The 22,716-nt window shown below is 45.7% G+C and overlaps 1 protein-coding gene across 1 annotated transcript in view; it reads right to left on the bottom strand.

The window, feature by feature from the left end:
* Positions 1 to 22,716, bottom strand: part of CEL (carboxyl ester lipase) — a 41,746-nt gene that overhangs the window by 17,492 nt on the left and 1,538 nt on the right. The window contains exons 2-5 of the mRNA XM_040324439.1: positions 17,423 to 17,576; positions 10,827 to 10,949; positions 2,385 to 2,582; positions 789 to 919 (exon numbers count right to left, since the gene is read on the bottom strand). Of these exons, the coding sequence (XP_040180373.1) occupies positions 789 to 919; positions 2,385 to 2,582; positions 10,827 to 10,949; positions 17,423 to 17,576 (606 nt within the window). The remainder of the gene's footprint in view (positions 1 to 788; positions 920 to 2,384; positions 2,583 to 10,826; positions 10,950 to 17,422; positions 17,577 to 22,716) is intronic.

The following is a 22,716-nucleotide window of genomic DNA, read 5'->3' as shown; positions in this document are numbered from 1 at the left end:
CAGTGCCACCCCTCAGTGTCCATCAGTGCCCTCACTCAGTGCCCATCCATGACCAGTGCCCACCCATCAGTGCCCATCAGTGCCGCCCATGAGTGACCATCAGTGCCGCCCATGAGTGCCCATCAGTGCCGCCTATCAGTGTCCATCAGTGCCACCTATCAGTGTCCATCAGTGCCACCTATCAGTGTCAATCAGTGCCACCTATCAGTGTCCGTCAGTGCCACCTATCAGTGTCCGTCAGTGCCACCTATCAGTGCCGCCTATCAGTGTCCATCAGTGCCACCTATCAGTGTCCATCAGTGCCACCCATCAGTGCCGCCTCACCGGTGCCCATCAGTGCCGCCTCACCGGTGCCCATCAGTGCTGCCTCACCGGTGCCCGTAATCGAAGAAGAAAACTTACTTATTCACAAAAAAATAACAGAAAAAAATAAAAACTATTTTTTTCAAAAGTTTCGGTCTTTTTTTAGTTGTTGCGCAAAAAAAAAAAAAAAAAAAAAAATCGCAGAGGTGATCAAATACCACCAAAGGAAAGCTGCATTTGTGGGAACAAAATGATAAAAAAAATTGTTTGGGTACAGTGTAGCATGACCGCGCAATTGTCATTCAAAGTGTGACAGCGCTGAAAGCTGAAAATTGGCTTGGGCAGGAAGGTGCGTAAGTGCCTGGTATGGAAGTGGTTAAGCACTGCAGTATATATATCTATATATCAAATGCACCACTCATTGAATCCTGAATCATCTCAGAAGTAATGTCACACAAATGCCATTGTCACACGCCCTCAGTCACCTGCAGAGACACACTGGCACCTCCAGCTGACTCTCCAAAAACGGTGATGTTGTTGGGGTCGCCTCCAAAAGCCACAATGTTCCTCTTCACCCAAGCAATGGCGAAATGCTGATCCCACAGGCCGTAGTTTCCTATTGAGGTATAATACAGGGTTTAGGAAAGAGAAGATTACAGCCTGGTGTGTAGGCTACCCCACCAAATGAACTGCTCTTCATAAAAACAGCCATTGCATGCACCACCTTTCAGAGAATCGAATAGCTTTTCACAATTAAAGCACATCTGCAGCTTGGACTAAGGTGCTGGGCAAATGTGTTCAGTATGGCGTTATATCACCATATCTGTCCCATTCTAGACACATGAATAAAGCAATGTTCGTATTTTAGTGCTCAATCATTTGGCTTTGTGTTTGATGTGTCCACAGGGCAGAGCTGGGAAATTTGATGGTTATGTTGCCACTAAAGTCCTCAAGACGTAAAAGAACTTCAACTTGCCAGAAACCACAATTATGACTGGAGTTTCTCTCTAATGACTTGTTAATTTGGTACAATTTTCCACTGAGAGACAAACCCATCCATGGCAAATAAGGCTGTCTAAAGTACAATTAACCAATAATTTAAATAACCATATATCCCACCCTCTCCTGGATGCAATCCCGCTGTCTTACTACATCCACCTTATGAGAAAACATTCTCAATTAAGGGTTATTATTGACACAAAAAGTCAAGGCTCTGCCAACCTTTAACTCCTCCAATAAGGACCCTTTCACACTGGGGCGGGAGGTGCGGTGGCGGTAAAGCGCCGCTATTTTTAGCGTAGCTTTACCGCTAATTTTGCCGCTAGCGGGGCGGTTTTACCCCCCCACTAGCGGCCAAGAAAGGGTTAAAACCACCCGCAATGCGCCTCTGCAGAAGCGCATTGCCGGCAGTATAGCCGCAGTGTCCCATTGATTTCAATGGGCAGGAGCGGTGAAGGAGCGGTATACACACATCTTTTTTTCCATCCTGCCAGCACAACGCTCCAGTGTGAAACCCCTTTGGGCTTTCACACTGGAGAAACAGAGGCCGCTGTTTCGGGTCGGTTTACAGGCACTATTTTTAGCGCAATAGCACCTGCAAACTGCTCCAGTGTGACAGGGGTCTTACACATTTCACTCTGCAATATAGCTTAATTGTAGAGTAAGGATGAGCTCCAGCGTGTTCGCACACTCCACGTGCAGAGCCCAGCCGGGAAGTCGTCACTGCGCTGCGCTAATCACAGGCAGGAAGACATTGTCCCGATGCTTGACTGCAGAGATCAGGAAATGCTTGTCTCACTGCCTGTGATTAGCGCAGCGCAGTGCCGACTTCCTGGTGGGCTCTGCACGTGGACTGTGCAAAAACGCCAGAGCTCATCCTTAGACCCCTTTCACACTGAGGGCGTTTTGCAGGCGATATAGCGTTAAAAATTGCGCCTGCAATCCGCCCTTAAACAGCTGCTCCTCAAACTCCAGTGTGAAAGCCCGGGGGCTCTGCTCATTTTCTATTTTGATGACAGGACATCATTAAAATTAGAAAGCCTTTTGCTTAGATTTCCTCTTTAACTAATGAAAATGGTTACCTGGAGCGTTGGCATCTCCCGTGCTCAGAAATCCTAGTGGTCCCACTCGATAGTTAAAGGTCACCACAATAACATTGCCTCGGACTGCCAGCTCTTCTCCATCATACAGATAATTGTCGAGAAAACTAGCTCCTTGTCCTCCTCCAAGCAGAAACCCTCCTCCATAAATCCAGACCATAACAGGGAGATTTGTAGACACTGAACAGGAAACAAAGAGCATTAAAGAGAGATGGAACGGCTATTAAATTGCACTTTTAAGTCTTTTGCCAAAATATCTGAGAGGTTTGTGTGTTTTTCAAGGTTTTTGCCTCTCTCCATTAAAACAAAATGAAGCACAAATGAACAAGGTGAAGAACAAGGCGACCATGCAGTGTGTTTGCCGTTCGGTGGGGTTGAGTTACTGAAGGCAAACAGACTGTGCACTTTGAAAGGGCAGTTGCACTAATTTTCCCCAGAGCTTAGTGAATGTGGTGAAGCTCTACGGATTTCCATCATCCAATCCTGTGCAGGCCCGGATTTACTCCCTTTGCCGCCCCAAGGCCAGGGCAGGCTTCCGATGACGGCAATGCTGAACGGGCCGTGTGCGCACACCGGCCTGTTCAGCAGTTATCGAACAAGCACACCACTAACCCGCTGATAATCGTACGATTCCTGGCGGGTTTTCGGGCATACTTGTTCGATAAAAGACATGCAACCGTACAGTAAAAACCTCTGTGCCCATGAATGCAGCATCTGTGCCCACTAATTGCAGCCTCTGTGCCCCTGAATGCAGCCTCTGTGCCCACTAATTGCAGCGTCTGTGCCTGATAATCGTACGATTCTTGGCGGGTTTTCGGGCATACTGGTTCGATAAAAGACATGCAACCGTACAGTAAAAACCTCTGTGCCCATGAATGCAGCATCTGTGCCCACTAATTGCAGCCTCTGTGCCTGATAATCGTACGATTCTTCGCGAGTTTTCGGGCATACTTGTTCGATAAAAGACATGCAACCGTACAGTAAAAACCTCTGTGCCCATGAATGCAGCATCTGTGCCCACTAATTGCAGCCTCTGTGCCCCTGAATGCAGCCTCTGTGCCCACTAATTGCAGCGTCTGTGCCTGATAATCGTACTATTCTTGGCGGGTTTTCAGGCATACTTGTTCGATAAAAGACATGCAACCGTACAGTAAAAACCTCTGTGCCCATGAATGCAGCCTCTGTGCCCACTAATTGCAGCCTCTGTGCCCCTGAATGCAGCTTCTGTGCCCCTGAATGAAGCCTCTGTGCCCACTAATTACAGATTCACCATTTCCTGGATAACACGCAGCGCTCCCCTGTACCCTCCCTCTGTCCTCCGATGTCACAGAGCTGGGTCTGTGTGTGCAAGGTCCCGCCCCCCTAGACCAGCTTGTGCGATAGGCGGAACACCGATTCAATCTACTATCACACGAGATGGTCTAGGGGGGTGGGACCTTGCACACACAGACCCATGACATCCGAGCGCCGGAGGACAGAGGGAGGAGAGCGCTTCAGCCGGCGCCACCCCTGCACCCACTGCCGCCCCGAGGCCTGGCCTCAGTGACAGGAATCCAGCCCTGATTGTGTGCAAGCAAAAAATGCTGTTTTTTTGTCCTTGCACATGATTGGGTACACTTAACAAAGTGAGGCTTTACAACATTTCAGAGGGAAATTAGTGCAACTGCACATTGTATTTGCCTTTAAAATCAACCCCAGTGTGTGTCTAGCTTTGATATATACTTTGTTTCATTAAACCAAATCTCTGAAGCAACGTCCCTCCTATTGCAGCTAACTGACTAGTCTTAGGGCCATTGTACACTTGAGATCATGTCACTGGAGACAACTCTACAGCAGCAGGATCACTACAAAAGGCAGAGAGAAATCTTCAACTGTTTGATGATGTGGTTTTCTTTCTGGCTGGATAGGCAAGTCATCCCTCCATTGTTGGCTTGCGATTGAGACGACGCGTTTCGTGAAAGAATCACTTCGTCTCGGGGCCCGAGACGAAGTGATTCTTTCACGAAACGCGTCGGGTGGAGCGAGCGGCACGTCTGTGTCATCCCCTCTCACCGTACCTCTCCACGAGCGGTCCTGTTGCCAGCAAGCGTCCGGCCGGAGCTGCATGGCAGAAATGCTTTTATGAATCGTCTGAAATGTGAGTGCTATACCTGTACCAATTTGTTTTGAATAAAAGTCACCTTGGTTTTATGCTATGGAAGCATTCCTTTTTATTTTTATTTGGTCTATTGAACATTAACACGGAGTCTGCTGTACTCGGATACTAATACCCATTGGTTGTGGAGTTATATGCTGTGCTTGGTCCGTTGGGACCTTAAAATCTGGTAAGCGGCTTGCGAATACTGGTGGTGGACTCACTTAAGGCTAATTTAGACCACGGAAGCTGCATGGTTGAAATGAACACGGGTGTTAACAACTGACACAATATGGACTTTCTTTTCTTCCCTGTACTGTTGGGACCATGAACTATTTTGTGTCCTAATTTTTCTTTCACATGTTTACATATTTATATATTATTCATTGTTATTTCTGGTGCAGGCCAGAAAAACTATGTATTAATAATTCAATTTTGTGTGTAGGGTCTTGGAGCCCAAATATCAATCAAATTGTTAATTTTTGCTAATTATTTGAATTATACGTCACTGTAATTCTGGTTCACATATCTATCACACATTGGGGCCTATGCCCAATGGAGTTTTTAGTTTTCTTTCACAAGAACATTAATTTTGGTTTAGCGCAGTTATATTGATTGTTTTGTGTCAAAGTTTTAGCGTCTACAAACTATGGTATAGACAATTTGTTTTCCCATACTACTAATGGCAGTGATAAGCGATTTATAATGGAACTGCAAGTGTGGCGAGCAATCTGATGCTGACTGTCACTGACCTCACCAGTGAGACTAATACAGTGATCAGTGATAATACTATACACCAGGGGTGTCAAACTCAATTTTATCGTGGGCTGCATCAGCATTACGATTGCCCTCAAAAAGGCCGGTTGTATCTGTAAGATTAGATGTCCAGCGCATCCCCTCCAATCTACATTTGATGTCAAGAGCCACCCCACCATCAGAAGTTGAGTCCCCCACTCTCCCTTACATCACAGTGCACCCCCCTTTCCTTATGCTGCTGCTGGGAAGAAGTTGGATGCATTGCTTGAAAGCAAAAAGTAAGGGTCTGGAGTAGGATTGGAGATCTCCTGCAGCTGCAGGAGAGGTGCGAGGGCCACATAAAATGGCATGCAGGGCCGGATTCGGCCTGTGGGCCTTGCGTTTGACACCTGTGCTATACACCAGTGGCGGCCCGTCCATAGGGACGCACGGGCGCCGCCCCCCCCCCCTCCCACAGTCACAAAAAAAAAAAAAACGGGCCCTTTAAGAACTTTTATTCGGCTAAAATGTCATTTTGACATTTTAGCCGCAGTTCTGGCGGCCGTCTATAGAGGGCGCTGCAGCGCCACCCCCTCTCGCAAATAACACACATTCGTGCATAAATGCACAAATTTATGTTATTGTTGGTTGCCAGCGCTGCCTGGTCTATTCAGATAACCGGATGCGGGACGCCGGTTACCCGAATAGCGGCAGCTGGTTGGCTGAGGGGAACTGCCTATCAAAGCCAGCGGCTCTGATAGGCTTTTCTCCGGCTCTCAGCTGTCTATACTCTGAGCGCAGGCAATCTGCGCTCATTGTATAAGACAAACGGCCGTTTCAGCCAATCAGGTTCCCGGATTCTGGTTATCAGGAACCTGATTGGCTGAAGCTTCACCACAGCGGCAGAAGACATCGAGGGAGCACATGGAATCCTCAGGTAAGTGCTTTTTACAGGGAAAGGGACACAGTGACATCATGGGGCACAGTGGTGACAAAGGGCACAGAGGTGACAATTGGCACAGTGGCATCATGGGGCACAGTGGTGACAATGGGCACGGTGGCATCATGGGGCACAGTGGTGACAATGGGCACAGTGGCATCATGGGGCACAGTGGTGACAATGGGCACAGTGGCATCATGGGGCACAGTGGTGACAATTAAAGGGCACAGTGGTGACAATTGGCACAGTGGCAACAGTTGAGGGGCACAGTGGCTGCGTTTGATGGCATGGCACAGTGGTGACAATTGATGGCACAGTGACTGCGTTTGATGGTATGGCACAGTGGTGACAATTGATGGCACAGTGGCTGCGTTTGATGGCATGGCACAGTGGTGACAATTGATGGCACAGTTGCTGTGTTGCATGGCACAGTGGCTGCGTTTGATGGCATGGCACAGTGGTGACAATTGATGGCACAGTGGCTGCGTTTGATGGCATGGCACAGTGGTGACAATTGATGGCACAGTGGCTGCGTTTGATGGCATGGCACAGTGGTGACAATTGATGGCACAGTTGCTGTTTGATGGCATGGCACAGTGGTGACAATTGATGGCACAGTGGCTGTGTTTGATGGCATGGCACAGTGGTGACAATTGATGGCACAGTTGCTGTTTGATGGCATGGCACAGTGGTGACAATTGATGGCACAGTTGCTGTGTTTGATGGCATGGCACAGTGGTGACAATTGATGGCACAGTGGCTGCGTTTGATGGCATGGCACAGTGGTGACAATTGATGGCACAGTGGCTGCGTTTGATGGCATGGCACAGTGGTGACAATTGATGGCACAGTTGCTGTTTGATGGCATGGCACAGTGGTGACAATTGATGGCACAGTTGCTGTGTTTGATGGCATGGCACAGTGGTGACAATTGATGGAGCAGTGGCTGCGTTTGGTGGCATGGCACAGTGGCTGCATGTGATGGGCACAGTGAGGCTGCAATTTTTTTTTTTTCGTTTGCGCCCCCCCAAAAATTTTGAGCAACAGCCGCCACTGCTATACACAGTCACTGTACCAACACTGGCTGAGAAAGGGGTTAAGATCTAGGTCAAAGGGTTAACCGTGTGCCCAACAATGTGTAATCTAGGTACAGTATGCTGCCTTTACTACTAGATCTCTGTTTCTCAGGGATGAGAAACTGACAGATCAGTCCCTCTGAACAGAGCTATGCGTTTACCAACACAGAGCTCTGGGCTGTGACTGTACACAGCCAATTAGCAGGTCCGGGCTCATTGGTGAATCATTGGTCGGGACTTGCTGACGGGCTCCTGCTGTTTACCACCTTAGCATTACATAGCATACCAGCATTAGGGGTAGGCAACCCGGGGCCCTCCAGCTGTGGCAGAACTTAAAGTCCCACCATGCCTTTAGGAGTAATTGTAACTGCCAGCCTTGCAATGCCTCGTGGGAAATGTAGTTTCATAACAGCTGGAGGGCCTCGGGTTGCCTACTCGTTGTTCACATACCCGGTTAAATTTATTTTTATATAAATATTTTAAAGCGGGGGTTCACCCTAAAAACAGTTATCTAACATTACATCCAGCATACTAATGACATGTACAGTATGCAGGTCTTTTTTTGTGATTTTCTCCCCGGCTTCCGGGTTCTGATTCCCGCGGGACTGGGCGTTCCTATCCCTGGGTTAGATGATTGACGTCTGGTGAAACAGTTCCCATGTCGCACAAGGCGCGTCACCAGATTTCCGTAAATAGCCGAGCTGCGAGTCGGCGCTATACAGAGCCTGTGCCCGCCGTGTACAGCTGACTGCGCAGGCGGCATATAGCGCCGACTCGCAGCTCGGCTATTTACGGAGATCTGGTGACGCGCCTTGTGCGACATGGGAACTGTTTCCCCAGACATCAATCATCTAACCCAGGGATAGAAACGCCCAGTCCCGCGGGAATCAGAACCCGGAAGCCGGGGGGAAAAAACAATAGAACGGTATGTACGGCGAAAAAAAAAAAAAAAAGACCTGCATACTGTAAATGTCATTAGTATGCTGGATGTAATGTTAGAATTGTTTTTTAGGGTGAACCTTTGCAAGTGCAGTTGTTCCAGAGCTTAGTAAATGAGGTAAAGCTTCACTTTGCAAAAAGTACCCAATCAGGGCTGATCCTAGGCAGGTGCGTGGGGTGCAGTGCACCCAGGCGCCACAAATGTGGGGGCACTGAAGCACCAGAGTGCTCCCCTCCCTCCTCCTCGTCCATGTTCAGAGGCGGCTCTCTCCACCGGTCACCACCGCCGCCACTGTGTTGCCTGCCAAGCCCGTCCCCCCACCCTCCCCCTGTCAGAGGAGGAGAGCGAAGCAGCGGCTGTCTCTGTGTGGAGAGAGAACAGCCGCGCAGTGACGTCGCTGGGGGGGCAGTCCATGCCTGATGTGTTCTCTTTGTCTATGTTACGGGAGCATCTCTGTGTTTGAGTCGTTGCCATAGAAACATTTGTAAAGGGGAGGAGTTAGTAAGATGACCACGCCCATGTGGGGGTGCCAGAAATATTGCTGCACCCAGGCGTCTGTGACCCTAAGATCCGTCCTGTACCCAATCACATGCAATTTTTTTTTTAAAACTGCATTTTTTCTTGCACATGATTGGATGATGGAAGTGAGCAGAGCTTCTGTTTATTTACAGTACTAAGCTCTGGAGCAACTGCACTTTCAGGATGCAACTGCATAGCCCATTTGCCTTTAATAAATCAACCCCTATACAGTGCCACATTTTCGCATGTTACAACCAGAAACATAAATGTATTTTATTGGGATTTTATGTGATAGACCAACACAAAGTGGCACATAATTGTGAAGTGGAAGGAAAATTACAAATGGTTTTCAAATATTTTCACAAATAAATATGAGAAAAGTGTGGCATACATTTGTATTCAGCCCCCTTTACTCTGATACCCCCAACACAAATCTAGTGGAACCAATTGTCTTTAGAAGTCACCTAATTAGTAAATAGAGTCTACCTGTGTGTAATTTAATCTCAGTATACATACAGCTGTTCTGTGAAGCCCTTAGAGAAAATTAGTGAACAAACAGCATCATGAAGGCCAAGGAACACACCAGACAGGTCAGGGATTAGGTTGTGGAGAAGTTTAAAGCAAGGTTAGGTTTTAAAAAAATATCCCAAGCTTTGAACATCTCATGAAACACTTTTCAATCCATCATATGAAAATGGAAAGAGTATGTCACAACTGCAAACCTACCAAGAAATGGCCGTCCACCTAAACTGACAGGTTGGGCAAGCAGCGCATTCATACCAGGGTTCTTCAAAAAGTTTCCACACTTTTTTTAAACTCTTTAACCACTTGAGGACCCCTTCACGCCGATATACGTCGGCAGAAGAGCACGGCTGGGCACAATCACGTACCTGTACGTCGCCTTTAAGAGCCCAGCCGTGGGTCGCAAACGCGCCGGCGCACTCGCGACCTGGTCCTATTCTCTGTGACCGCGGGACCCAATCGCAGCCGATGTCCCGCGATCGGGTCACAGAGAGGAAGAACGAGGAGAGGTAAGTGTAAACAAACCTTTCCTCATTCTTCCTAGTGTGGCTGTCACTGGTCGTCTGTACCTGTGTTAGGGGACGACGATCAGCGACGTCACACGAACAGCCACGACCCCCCCACAGTGAGAACACTCCCTTAGGGCACACTTAATGCCTACAGCGCCCCCTCCTGGTTAACCCCTTCACTGGCAGTGGCATTTTCACAGTAATCAGTGCATTTTTATAGCACTTTTCGCTGTGAAAATGACAATGGTCCCAAAAATGTGTCAAAAGTGTCCAATGTGTCACAGTCACGAAAAAAATCACTGATCGCCGCCATTACTAGTAAAAAAAAATTATTAATAAAAATGCCATAAAACTATCCCCTATTTTGTAAACGCTATAACTTTTGCGCAAACCAATCAAACGCTTATTGCGATTTTTTTTTTACAAAAATATGTAGAACAATTTATATCGGCCTAAACTGAAGAAAAAAAATAATGTTTTTTTTTTATATATTTTTGGGGGATATTTATTATAGCAAAAAGTTAAAAATGTTGAATTTTTTTCAAAATTGTCGCTCTATTTATGTTTATAGCGCAAAAAATAAAAACCGCAGAGGTGATCAAATACCTCCAAAAGAAAGCTCTATTTGTGGGAAAAAAAGGACGCCAATTTTGTTTGGGAGCCACGTCGCACGACCGCGCAATTGTCAGTTAAAGTGAGGCAGTGCCGAATCGCAAAAAGGGGCGAGGTCCTTTACCTGCATAATGGTCTGGGGCTTAAGTGGTTAATAAGAAAAAGTGCAGAAACCTTTTGAAGAACCTGTGCGTGTGTATATATATATATATATATATATATATATATATATATATATATATACATATATATATATACACACATACATATATATATTAAAGTGAGTAAAAAAAATTATCCGATACTCTTCATTTGCAAACCAATTTGCTCTTCACTACTGTCAGTTATAAAATAAAATTCATGACGTTACAATATTTTAAATGTCAAAACATGTAGCCCTCAGAATTATTTAGCACCTCTTTGTCGTGTTTACTGACCTGCTTTACGAGACTGAGGAACCCAGATATTCAGGTAGAGACAGTCCAAATCTCCCATTGTATGAGTCTGGAGCAGAGTTGCCTGAATACAACGTTTTTGGTAATCCGTCGTTTTCAGCGTACCTGCAGGAAAATCATGAAATGTGGCTGAAAAAATGGTTCTAAAAACAGGCTTTTGTATTTTGTACAGCTATTATATACAGTTGTCCACATTACCTGGGACTTAAAGGGGCAGTTCACACTGCAGCAAATAAACTCATAGAGCCTTGTTTAGGGTTAGGGTATGGTGTCTTGAACTCGGAAGCAAATTAAACACGTCTTGCCTTCCAGTAAAAAGATAAAAATACAGTGACGTAGTTCACAAGTAGGCATTTAGCTCTTTGTTAGCACATGAACACTGCAGCACAGCTATCTGGCTATAATAATACAACAATGAATACAAAGCTGCATTCATTTGTGTTTTTATATCAGCCTGGAGTTGAGCTTTGTACAGAGAGAACTCCATTGAACACCCCAGGCTCTACAACAAGGCCTGCACTTTATGAATCAGTAAAGTGCAGACACAATGTGCCAAGTAATGTATAGTGTCAAACTAAATTTCATTGCGGGCCACATCAGCTTTATGGTTGCCCTTAAAGGGCCGTTTAGGGGTGCGCTATGTACAGAGTGCAGGGTTTAGGGGTGCGCTATGTACAGAGTTCAGGACTGTGTAACGTACAGAGTGCAAATTTCAGAAGTACATGGCATACAGAGTGCAGGGTGGAGGAGTGTGCAGGGTTCATCTCTCTTTCACAAGGCTGTCTACATCTCAATTTCTTGCGGGCCACATCGGCATTATGGTTGGCCTTAAAGGGGGCAACCATAATGCAGCTATTGTATACAGTTGTCCAGATTACCTGGGACTTAAAGGGGCAGTTCACACTGCAAACTAAATTTCATTGCGGGACACATTAGCATTATGGCTGCCCTTAAAGGGCCCTTTAGGGGTGCACTATGTACAGAGCGTAGGGTTTAGGGGTGCGCTATGTACAGAGTTCAGGACTGTGTAACGTACAGAGTGCAAAGTTCAGGAGTACATGGCATACAGAGTGCAGGGTGGAGGAGTGTGCAGGGTTCATCTCTCTTTCACAAGGTTGTCTACACCTCTCTTTCTAGACTCTGCACTACCCCCCCACCCCCATTCCACACCCCTGCACACATCTCCCTCCACCCCAAAAAAACTCTCTCGCATCTCACCTACCCAGCCTGGCTCTAGTACTTCCAGGCACTGTAGGTGGCTCCACCTCTCTCACTTTCAGGGACATCATTGGTTGGCATCTGTCCCCGCAGTAAGTGCATGCAAGGCAGGCAGGAATCTGTGAGAGCTGCGAGCCGCCGAGAGGAAAGCCGTCTTTGTAGACACAGAGGCTTCTGGGGAGCGGAGGGTGAGAGTCGGAGTTGGCAAAACTGAGTTCCGCCATGTTCCAGCTGAAAAAAAGCCCTGGGTGTAAGGGCCACATGAAATGGCCTGGCAGGCCGGGTTTGACTCGCAGGCCTCGTGTTTGACACATGTGGTCTAGGAGATAGTACCCACTCTCTGCTATAAATAGGGGCCTACGGTATATTGGATTGCACTGCTTCATGCAATACAAAATTATTAACACTAATGCCATAGGGGGTTGATTTACTAAAAAAATGCAGGTTTTTTTCCCATGCATGTCCCCCTCAGATCTACAGGGACTGCACTTCCAAGTGCAAAGTGGATTTGCCTTTAGTAAATAAACCCCATGGTGTCATAGAACATTGTATCTGCTTACCACTAATGATTTCTCCTAAAATTTGCAAAATGAAAAATCAGGTTAGCAAGTCGTATGAAAATCTTGACTCTCTCAAATTTCAAGAGTATAAACCTGGCCTTATATCTGCTTTCTCGTCTATTCATGCTGGGCGGCCTCCTGCATTTAGAAGAAGATAAAAGTCAGCCTCCTCCAGACCTCCTTCACCTTCTGCGTGTTGCCATGCTGCTGGAGCCAAAAGTTAGGGCTCTGATGTGAACAGGGGACTCTGATTGAGGGGCTCTGTGATAAGGGTGCCTGTGTGACTGGGGGGTGGGAGACTCTGTGATGGGGGACTCGCTGTGAGCTTAGGGTGTTTTATAATAGGGGGACTCAAGTATAGGAGGCTTTTGATGTATAGGGATGACCCTAAAATGATGAGTGGCCGCTCTCTGCTTTTAAGGAGCAACTCTGATGTAAAGGGAGGACCTCTGATGTGCTGGGAAGCCTCCGATGTCAAGGGGGGAAGTCTAACATGAAGAAGTGACTCGTACATGATGGGGAACCTCTGATGTGATGGAAGAAGTGCTGATGTGAACAAGGACAACTGATGTGATGGAAGAAGCGCCGATGTGACGGAGAAAGCTCTGATACGAACAAGGACAACTGATGTGATGGAAGAAGCTCTGATGTGACAGAGGAAGCTCTGATGTGACGGAGGAAGCTCCGATGTGACCGAGGAAGCTCTGATACGAACAAGGACAACTGATGTGATGGAAGAAGCTCTGATGTGACAGAGGAAGCTCTGATGTGACGGAGGAAGCTCCGATGTGACGGAGAAAGCTCCGATGTGACAGAGAAAGCTCTGATACGAACAAGGACAACTGATGTGATGGAAGAAGCGCCGATGTGACAGAGGAAGCTCCGATGTGACGGAGAAAGCTCCGATGTGACGGAGGAAGCTCCAATGTGACAGAGGAAGCTCCAATGTGACAGAGGAAGCTCCAATGTGACAGAGGAAGCTCCAATGTGACAGAGGAAGCTCCGATGTGACGGAGGAAGCTTTTATGTGAAGTTAATATCGTTAGTGTGGTTGTGTGTATAGTCCCTAGTTCAGGCTTTCCATTGACAAGCACAGTTACCTTTTTTCACATTTTAGACTGAGGAGTCTTAGGCTGGGCACAAGCACGTACCTGTACGTCCCCTTTAAGTGCCCAGCCGTGGGTCGGGGGCGCGCGCCTCGGTCCGAAGCTCCGTGACCGCGGGACCTGCAGACCCGATCGCCGCCGGTGTCCCGCGATCGGTCACAGGAGCTGAAGAACGGGGAGAGGTGTGTGTAAACACACCTTCCCCGTTCTTCACAGTGGCAGTTTCATTGATCGTGTGTTCCCTAATATAGGGAAACACGATCAATGACGTCACACGTCCAGCCCCGCCCCCTACAGTTAGAAACACATATGAGGTCACACATAACCCCTACAGCGCCCCCTAGTGGTTAACTCCTAAACTGCAATTGTCATTTTCACAGTAAACAATGCAATGTAAAAATGTGTCAAAATTGTCCGATGTGTCCGCCATAATGTCGCAGTCATGTAAAAAAAAAAAAAAACGCTGATCGCCGCCATTAGTGAAAAAAAAATATTAATAAAAATGCCATAAAACTATCCCCTATTTTGCAAATCCTATAAATTTTGCGCAAAACAATCGTTAAACGCTTATTGCGATTTTTTTTACCAAAAATATGTAGAAGAATACGTATCGGCCTAAACTGAGAAAAAAAAAATGTTTAGATCTTTTTTGGGGATATTTATTATAGAAAAAAAGTAAAAAATATTGTTTTTTTTTTCAAAATTGTCGCTCTATTTTTGTTGGGGACTATAATGTACTTGTTTGATATGTTTGCTTATGCTCTTAGATGCAGGGTTTCAAGTTAAATATCCAAAGAGCATTATAATAACATGCCAAACCAAAATCCAAAACTAGATATTAAAATTTCTCCTTTCAAAAAGGCTTCCCTATTCATAATCCAGTGAAATAACGAAGGATCTGTAAGCTTCACAACGGAAAAAGCAGAGTGTTTTCAAGAATTCCTCCTGACTAATGCCATATTCCTGCAGGCCATTCATTCTCCTCCAGTCTATTACCTCTGAACTGCTGACAGAAAAATGGCTGAACAGAGGATTAATGATCACTACACAGAACTAAGCCTAAGGAGAGAGGCCAGATGAATGGAGGTCAGGGGGGAAAGTGTGAGGGTTTTATCGATTTTACAGATCTTATTGCTAAATGTCAAAAGGTGCTCTATCCTAAAGTGGGGTAAAGTTAAAAACAAAAAAAAAAAATGAACACCCTTCCAGGCTAGGCTCACATCTGAGTGGGTGTGAGAAGACGTGTAATCACATACCTTCCCGCACACACAGAGAAAAAAATGAACTGCTGCTTAGGAGATGCGTGAGGGTACAATTAATAATGGCACCAACACACACTGGGAACCGCACTGCGTTATGTGGTTTCCCTTTGCTCACTTTTTTTTGGAAAAGGTGCAGGGACCTTTCTCTTAGCTAGATTCAGGATGGCGAGCGCATACTTGCGGCGGCGTAGCTTAAGGCATTTAAGCTACGCTGCCGTAAGTTAGCGAGGCAAGTACACGATTCACAATGTACTTGCCTGCTAAGTTACAGCAGGGTAGCCTAAAGCGGGCGGGCGTAAGGGCGCCCAATTTAAATTTGTCTGAGGGGGCGTGTTATAATGAGGCTTGACCCGACATGATTGACGTTTTTTTTGTAACTGCGCATGTGCCGTGCGCCTATATTTCCCAGTGTGCATTGCGGATAAGTCCGCCGCACGGGCCTATTGATTTCGACGTGGACGTAAACGACGTAAATCCCTATTCACGGACGACTTGCACAAACGACGTAAAATTTTCGAATTTCGACGCGGGAACGGTGGCCATACTTACCATTACTATTCCATCTATTTGATGGAATAACTTTAGGCCTGCTAATGCCTTACGTAAACGGCGTATCTGTACTGCGTGGCCGGGCGTATGTTCGTGAATAGGCGTATCTACTGATTTACATATTCTACACCGACCGCAATGGAAGTGCCACCTAGCGGCCAGCCTAAAAATTACACTTTAGGATACGAGGGTGTAAGACACTTACGCCGCTCGATACGCCAGCCTAAGTCTCTCTGAATCTGGCTGTGTTTTCAGGAGGTACAGCAACCCATTCAAATAAATGGGCTGCTGTGCCCAAGCAAATGCAGCTGCCAGAAACCACACAGAGGTGAACTGGGCCTTACGGTCATAGTGATTAGCCCAACTCCTGTAAAATAAAAACATGAAAATAGTGCATTGTACATCATTACTCTTCAGTCTTGATCCCAAACACCTTTTCCCAAACCATCCTGCACTCCAATAGATTAAACTCACAGGGCCAGATTCTCAGTGGATATACGAAGGCGTATCTCTGCGTTGCGCCGTTGTATCTATGCGCCCGATTCTTAGAATCAGTTACGCATAGATATCTGTTAGATCCGACAGGCGCAAGTCTCTTACGCCGTTGGATCGTAACTGCATATTTACGCTGGCCGCTAGGTGGCGCTTCCGCGTTGAGTATGCAAATTAGCTAGATACGCGAATTCCCGAACGTACGCCCGGGCCGACGCAGTAGTTACGCCGTTTACATTAGGCTTTTCCCGGCGTATAGTTACCCCCGCTATATGGTGGTGTAAGTGTGGCATACCAATGTTAAGTATGGCCGTCGTTCCCGCGTCGAAATTTTAAAAAGTTACGTTGTTTGCTGCTGTATATGGGTGGGTGGACAGACAATTACAGGGTGTTACAATACATTACCTGGCTTCTCCATTCATAGAGCAAAAACCGGAAGGGACGTCTTTGCCCCGGGGAAAGCACTGCCTATTTTCTACGGCAGTGCAGACATAAAGAAGAATGACCCAATGAGAGTGTAGAGGTGCTGTGCAGTGCGCCACAGAGCAAAAACGCTGCAAATAAGGCGTCTTGCCTGCAATCACAGGATTGCATTGACATCACACTTCCCATAATGCACTCAGTTTGGTGTCCGAACACGGTGCACTTAAAAGGAACTTTTTTTTGTGACTTGCTTTGGGGGCTGGGGGTGGGGGGGGCTGGTATAGACATATCACAGCATAGGCAGATGCGAACAGTCTCTCTCGGGTCTGTTGCGAAGAACCAGTGATGCCGCAAGACCAGGCAATGTTTAAGGTGGCCAACGTGTTTCAAGGGAGAACCCTCGTCTACAGAGCCAAAGTGATGGCCGTTGGCATCAAAAAGAGCTGTCTGCACTACACATCCCCACCTCTACCACCCAAGCGCAGGAGAATTGTTTTGTGAATTTTTGGAAATCAAAAAAGCTATTTCCAAAAGAAACTAGATTCTATGTATACTCTAGTATAGGTTGGAATCTGGAGGGATGGTTGTTTGCTATTGGCAACAAATACTTTTTTTTTTGCAATAATCCCAGTTCTGCCTACTGCACATAGGTGTGCGCAGCCTATTGTGTTAGGGTATGCACCCCAAAGATCAAACACATAGTACCAATCACTCACTATGAAAGGGAAGGGTCCGGTAAGTTACATATTTACCGTCCCCTTCCCCCACTGATCCTAAAACATCCTTGCAGCAACAGCTGGAGGGAGAGGAGAGTAGGGAAACTGGAAGCGCTACAGGGGGGAAAGAGGGGGGAACCAGGGCAGTAGGGGGAATCTGTGCTGCACAGGGTGATTAGGGTGTGCCTGGGCACACCTGGCACACCCTGTGCGCACGCCTATGCTACTGCATTATATACTAAGTTGACTTACCTGACCATCCTGGATGCTTCTCAGGCTTCTCTAGGACTTTTGTAGGAGCAGCAAATGGGATCCCCTTGAAAATATCCAGATAAACTGGATTTAAAATGCCAACTTTCTTGGTTGATCCTTCTACGAATCCTCCTTCTGTATGCACTACCCCAAGCTGTAAGGGCAAGATCAGAATAGAAAAGCAAATTTCATTAGCAACATGCTGTAGCTACTTCTATACTCAAAATTTGAATACCCAAATGATTCTGCATAGAGCATTAGAAACCATTTTAGGCGTCCCCTGCACTCTCCTGGTGTTTATTTAGTATGCCTTTTATCATTATTGATAGACTGTCTAGGAGTGGCCAAACTATTAATGAAAACTGGAGCTGCACAAGAGGCCATTTATGATAAATAAGGGTCAGACCAGTACAAGGACCCCTTCTTGTTGGGTAGACCAGAACACTACTCTATACTAGGGGAAGTGCGAGATAAGGAAACATGAATATTCTCTAATGTTCCCAGTTTGTTACAGGGTATCACAAAGTGTATTCTTCATCAGTATCTATGCTTCACCAGTATACATGCTGAATAAGTGTTTGTACGAGAGCTGCACGATTAATCCCCTGACTATATTAAATACTTTAACACCACTCGCCGCTGCACTGCTCCTGCACGCCTATCACCTATGAAATTCAAAAGCACTGCACGCTAGACTACAATAAATACATTAAATTCAAAACCCCCCATAAATATTGTTGGCGACAGGTGCTTTATTTAATTTATTTTAGTGTAGTGTGCAGTGCTTTTGAATTTCGTAGGTGACAGGCGTGCAGTGGCGAGTGGTGTTAAAGTATTTAAAGGAGGAAGTAAACCCTCTTCAAAAAAAAACCCTGCAAGAAATAGTCATAATGAGCTAATTTGCATAGCATACTAGCTCATTATGTATTACTTACCTGGGATCGAAGCCCCCACAGCGGTGCTCGTTCCTCACCTCCGCCATCTTTCCCCGAGTCTTCCTCGTATGGCGGCCCCAGCGCTGTGACTGACCAGAGTCGCAATGACGTCACTCCCACACATGCACGCGGGTGCCACCACTAACTGCATGATCGCCGTTAGTATGGCGCGCTCAGTGTGCCTGTGCGCCGTAGACATTAGTGCATGTCTTTTGGAAATATCTCCTAAACCGTGTAGGTTTAGGAAATATTTCTCACACCTACAGGTAAGCCTTAATCTAGGCTTACCTGTAGGTAAAAGTGGTCTGTAAGGGCTTAGAACCACTTTAATATAGTCTGGGGATTGGTGGTGTTAATGTATTCAGGGGATTAGTGTGTTAAAGTGCTTTGTATGTATTGGTTTGAATTTCGTAAGTGACAGGAGCAGTGCAGAGGCGAGTTGTATATCTGTGGGTGTTGCATGGTGACATAGGAGAACCGAGAGAATTGTGATCTTTATTCTAAGCAAAAGAATCTTGATTCTCATTTTTCCCAGAATTGTGCAGCTCTAGTTTGTATTAGGCTGCGTATACACGACCGGTCCAAACCGATGAAAAGTTCAGTATCATCGGTCCAAACCGTCCGTGTGTATGCCCCATCGGTCTTTTGTCCTTTGGACAAAAATTAGAGAACTTGCTTTAAAATCGAACCGATGGACGGCTGACCGATAGGTCAAAACCGATGGTTAGTACACAAAAGCATCGGTTCAAAACCCGCATGTTGTAATTTCTCAAAATGACAGCCTTACTTTTAGCAATAAAAAGAGTATCATTGAATTATGCTCCAACAACCCCGCTGTCTTTTTGGAGAGCAGCCTGTATTTCTCCTGAGGTTTTTCTTTGTATCCTGAGCAATACTTCCGCCAGTTGTGGCCGCCATCTTTCTTGGTCTACCTGACTTTGGTATCAAAAGAGCCCCTAATTTACCACTTCTTAATATTGAACAGTACTGACTGGCATGTTCAAGGCTTTGGATGTCTTTTTATATCCTTTTCCATCTTTGTAAAGTTTCACTACCTTGTTACGCCGGTCTTTTGAGTCTCCTTATTAAAAGTCAGCAGCTACAGTGTTTGTAGCTGCTGACTTTTAAAAAAAATCGCGGGTGTAACCCTGCTTTAAATAAAAGACCGTTTTTTGACATGAGCAGTCATATTTTCAATATTAATGCCAAAATGTCACAATTTCTGCCCGGGTATGCAAACTTTTGGGCACAACTGTACATAAGAATGATTTTTATCTGATACTGTATGGATGTTTTGTATGACCGGAAGTCCCATTTTTTGCCTCGAAAATATTTGTTAGGTATTATGTATATTGAGGTGGATGCCAATGTGTGGGCAAATTTTCACAGCAACCTTTATATGAAAATATGTGAGACACGGAGCTTTTGAATATGCTGAATTGCCACCTGATGTGCAAATTATTTGAGCAACATCCCTGCGAAGGTATTTTGAGGAAAAAGACTGTCCTATACAAGACAATTTATGGGTAGAGACAATCCATGGAGCTGTGCACACAGGGGAAATCTTTGGCTATGCCCTGCCTTATGTCTAGTACACAAAATCGGACAAAAAAATAACAACACTTTTGAAGCGATTGTGCCCTAACCTGATCGTTGGTACACAGCTTTCGAGAGCCGATCACTACAGTTTATGCAAAACTGTCCAAAGGGACAAACACAAAACATTTCTCATACGATACAGGAAAAATAAATCTCGCGCCAAATGAATTACACTAAATTATATACTTGATAAATCAAGTGACTAACTGAGTGAAGCTGCTCCCAAATAAAATCAGGTGACTGACTTGCATATATTGTGTAGTGAGGTGAGGGGCGCTATATCAAAATAGTGGATGCGTGTCACAATGTGCGTTTGAGTAGTACACAGTGTAACTGTGTGCCCAAATCTATGTGAAAAAACAAACAGATTATAGTCTAAACTCTATAAGTACAATAGTGCCAAATGCCGTGGAAGAAAAAAAAAAAAAAAAAAAAAATTTAAAAGAATGTCCAGCAAATAAATAGTTAAGTGCAAAATGGATCCAGTGTTGTATCAAGTCCAGGTGCAAAATGCAAATAATCCAATCCCAAATCGCAGGGAAAAGTGCTTGTGAATCTTCAAAATAGCCAAAGTGCGAGAAAGAAGTGATCCGCCTTCACCTATAAGTCACCAGAATAATAATGGATGGCTCCTTACCACACGGTGTTGACCAGATTACTTAAAATATGGTCAATCAGGCTTGTTTTAAATGAGGATCAGCAGGGTCTCATTGGATTCCAATGTCAGCGATTGCAGCAAATGGTGTACCAAGAAAGGAGAAGAGATACCACCATAGTGTAAAACCATTTAATATACAAAAGTTAAAATTACAATGCCAGATGGCCTCTTACTGTTGCTGGTGCCCGTTCCCGGCACTGAGGCTGTAGGTGGTGGGGATAGTAAGACAAGATAAGAGATGGCCGCGTCCTGGTCCACTAGCGTGCGTTCCACCGCTAGTTGTCCATCAACCAGTGAGACCGGAAGTGCGTGGCTATGCGTGCGCGCTCGGATACCGCCTCGACGTCACGTTTCAGTTAAACCGTCTTCAGGAAGCGGTCTCACTGGTTGATGGACAACTAGCGGTGGAACGCACGCTAGTGGACCAGGACGCGGCCATCTCTTATCTTGTCTTACTATCCCCACCACCTACAGCCTCAGTGCCGGGAACGGGCACCAGCAACAGTAAGAGGCCATCTGGCATTGTAATTTTAACTTTTGTATATTAAATGGTTTTACACTATGGTGGTATCTCTTCTCCTTTCTTGGTACACCATTTGCTGCAATCGCTGACATTGGAATCCAATGAGACCCTGCTGATCCTCATTTAAAACAAGCCTGATTGACCATATTTTAAGTAATCTGGTCAACACCGTGTGGTAAGGAGCCATCCATTATTATTCTGGTGACTTATAGGTGAAGGCGGATCACTTCTTTCTCGCACTTTGGCTATTTTGAAGATTCACAAGCACTTTTCCCTGCGATTTGGGATTGGATTATTTGCATTTTGCACCTGGACTTGATACAACACTGGATCCATTTTGCACTTAACTATTTATTTGCTGGACATTCTTTTAAATTTTTTTTTTTTTTTTTTTTTTTTTTTTCTTCCACGGCATTTGGCACTATTGTACTTATAGAGTTTAGACTATAATCTGTTTGTTTTTTCACATAGATTTGGGCACACAGTTACACTGTGTACTACTCAAACGCACATTGTGACACGCATCCACTATTTTGATATAGCGCCCCTCACCTCACTACACAATTTCTCATACGATACCTGAATAAACAATTTTTGTTTAATCAGTACATTATTCATCCGAAAAAAAATTGAAAGACCAAGACATGTTTGGAAATGAAAGAACAAATTACAATACAATGTACAACATTAATTCACTTCTGAAGTTGTATTCTTTTGAATGAGAATGTTTGTAACTTTAGTAACCTATTGGTTTTTAATATTGGTCGTTCGACCGATATTCTCATTGTGTGTATTATCCTTTATACAGAAAAGATAATCCGATAGGGGTTGTTCGGATTATGTCCGCTGTGACCTGTATATAAATACTGTTGGGGTGTTTCATCTATACAGCCTTTGGATATACTTGGGCTGGATTCAAGAAGCAATTGCGCCTGTGTAACCATAGTTACACAGGCGCAATTGCTGACTTGCCCCGGCGTAACGAATGCTCCTGATTCAGGAACCTCGTTACGCCGACTGCAGCCTAAGATATGCACGGCATAAGGCTCTTATGCCCGCATATCTTAGGCTGCATTCTTGCGATGGCCGCTAGGTGGCGTTCCCGTTGTGCTCAGCGTATAGTATGCAAATTGCATACTAACGCCGATTCACAACGTTGCACGAGCCCTGCGTACGCAGTTTACGTCGTTTCCGTACGGCGTTTTTCGCGTAAGGCTGCCCCTGCTATTAGCAGGGGCAGCCAATGTTACGTATATCTGTCGTTCCCGCGTCGCGAAATTTCAAATGTACGCAGTTTGCGTAAGTGATTCGTGAATGGCGCTGGACGCCATTCACGTTCACTTTGAAGCAAATGACGTCCTTGCGACGTCATTTGCCGCTATGCACGTCGGGAAAGTTTCGACGGAGCATGCGCTCTACGATCGGCGCGGGAACGCGCCTAATTTAAATGATTCCCGCCCCCTACGGGATCATTTAAATTGTGCGCGCTTACGCCGGGCATTTTGCCGGCGCGCCCACGCAATTACGGAGCTACTGCTACTGCTGTAAATTTGCGGGGGGGCAGGGCAAAAACATTGCC

Source organism: Rana temporaria, chromosome 9 (assembly GCF_905171775.1).
Source record: "Rana temporaria chromosome 9, aRanTem1.1, whole genome shotgun sequence".
NCBI lineage: Eukaryota > Metazoa > Chordata > Amphibia > Anura > Ranidae > Rana > Rana temporaria.
This window is presented reverse-complemented; position numbering and strand designations above follow the sequence as displayed.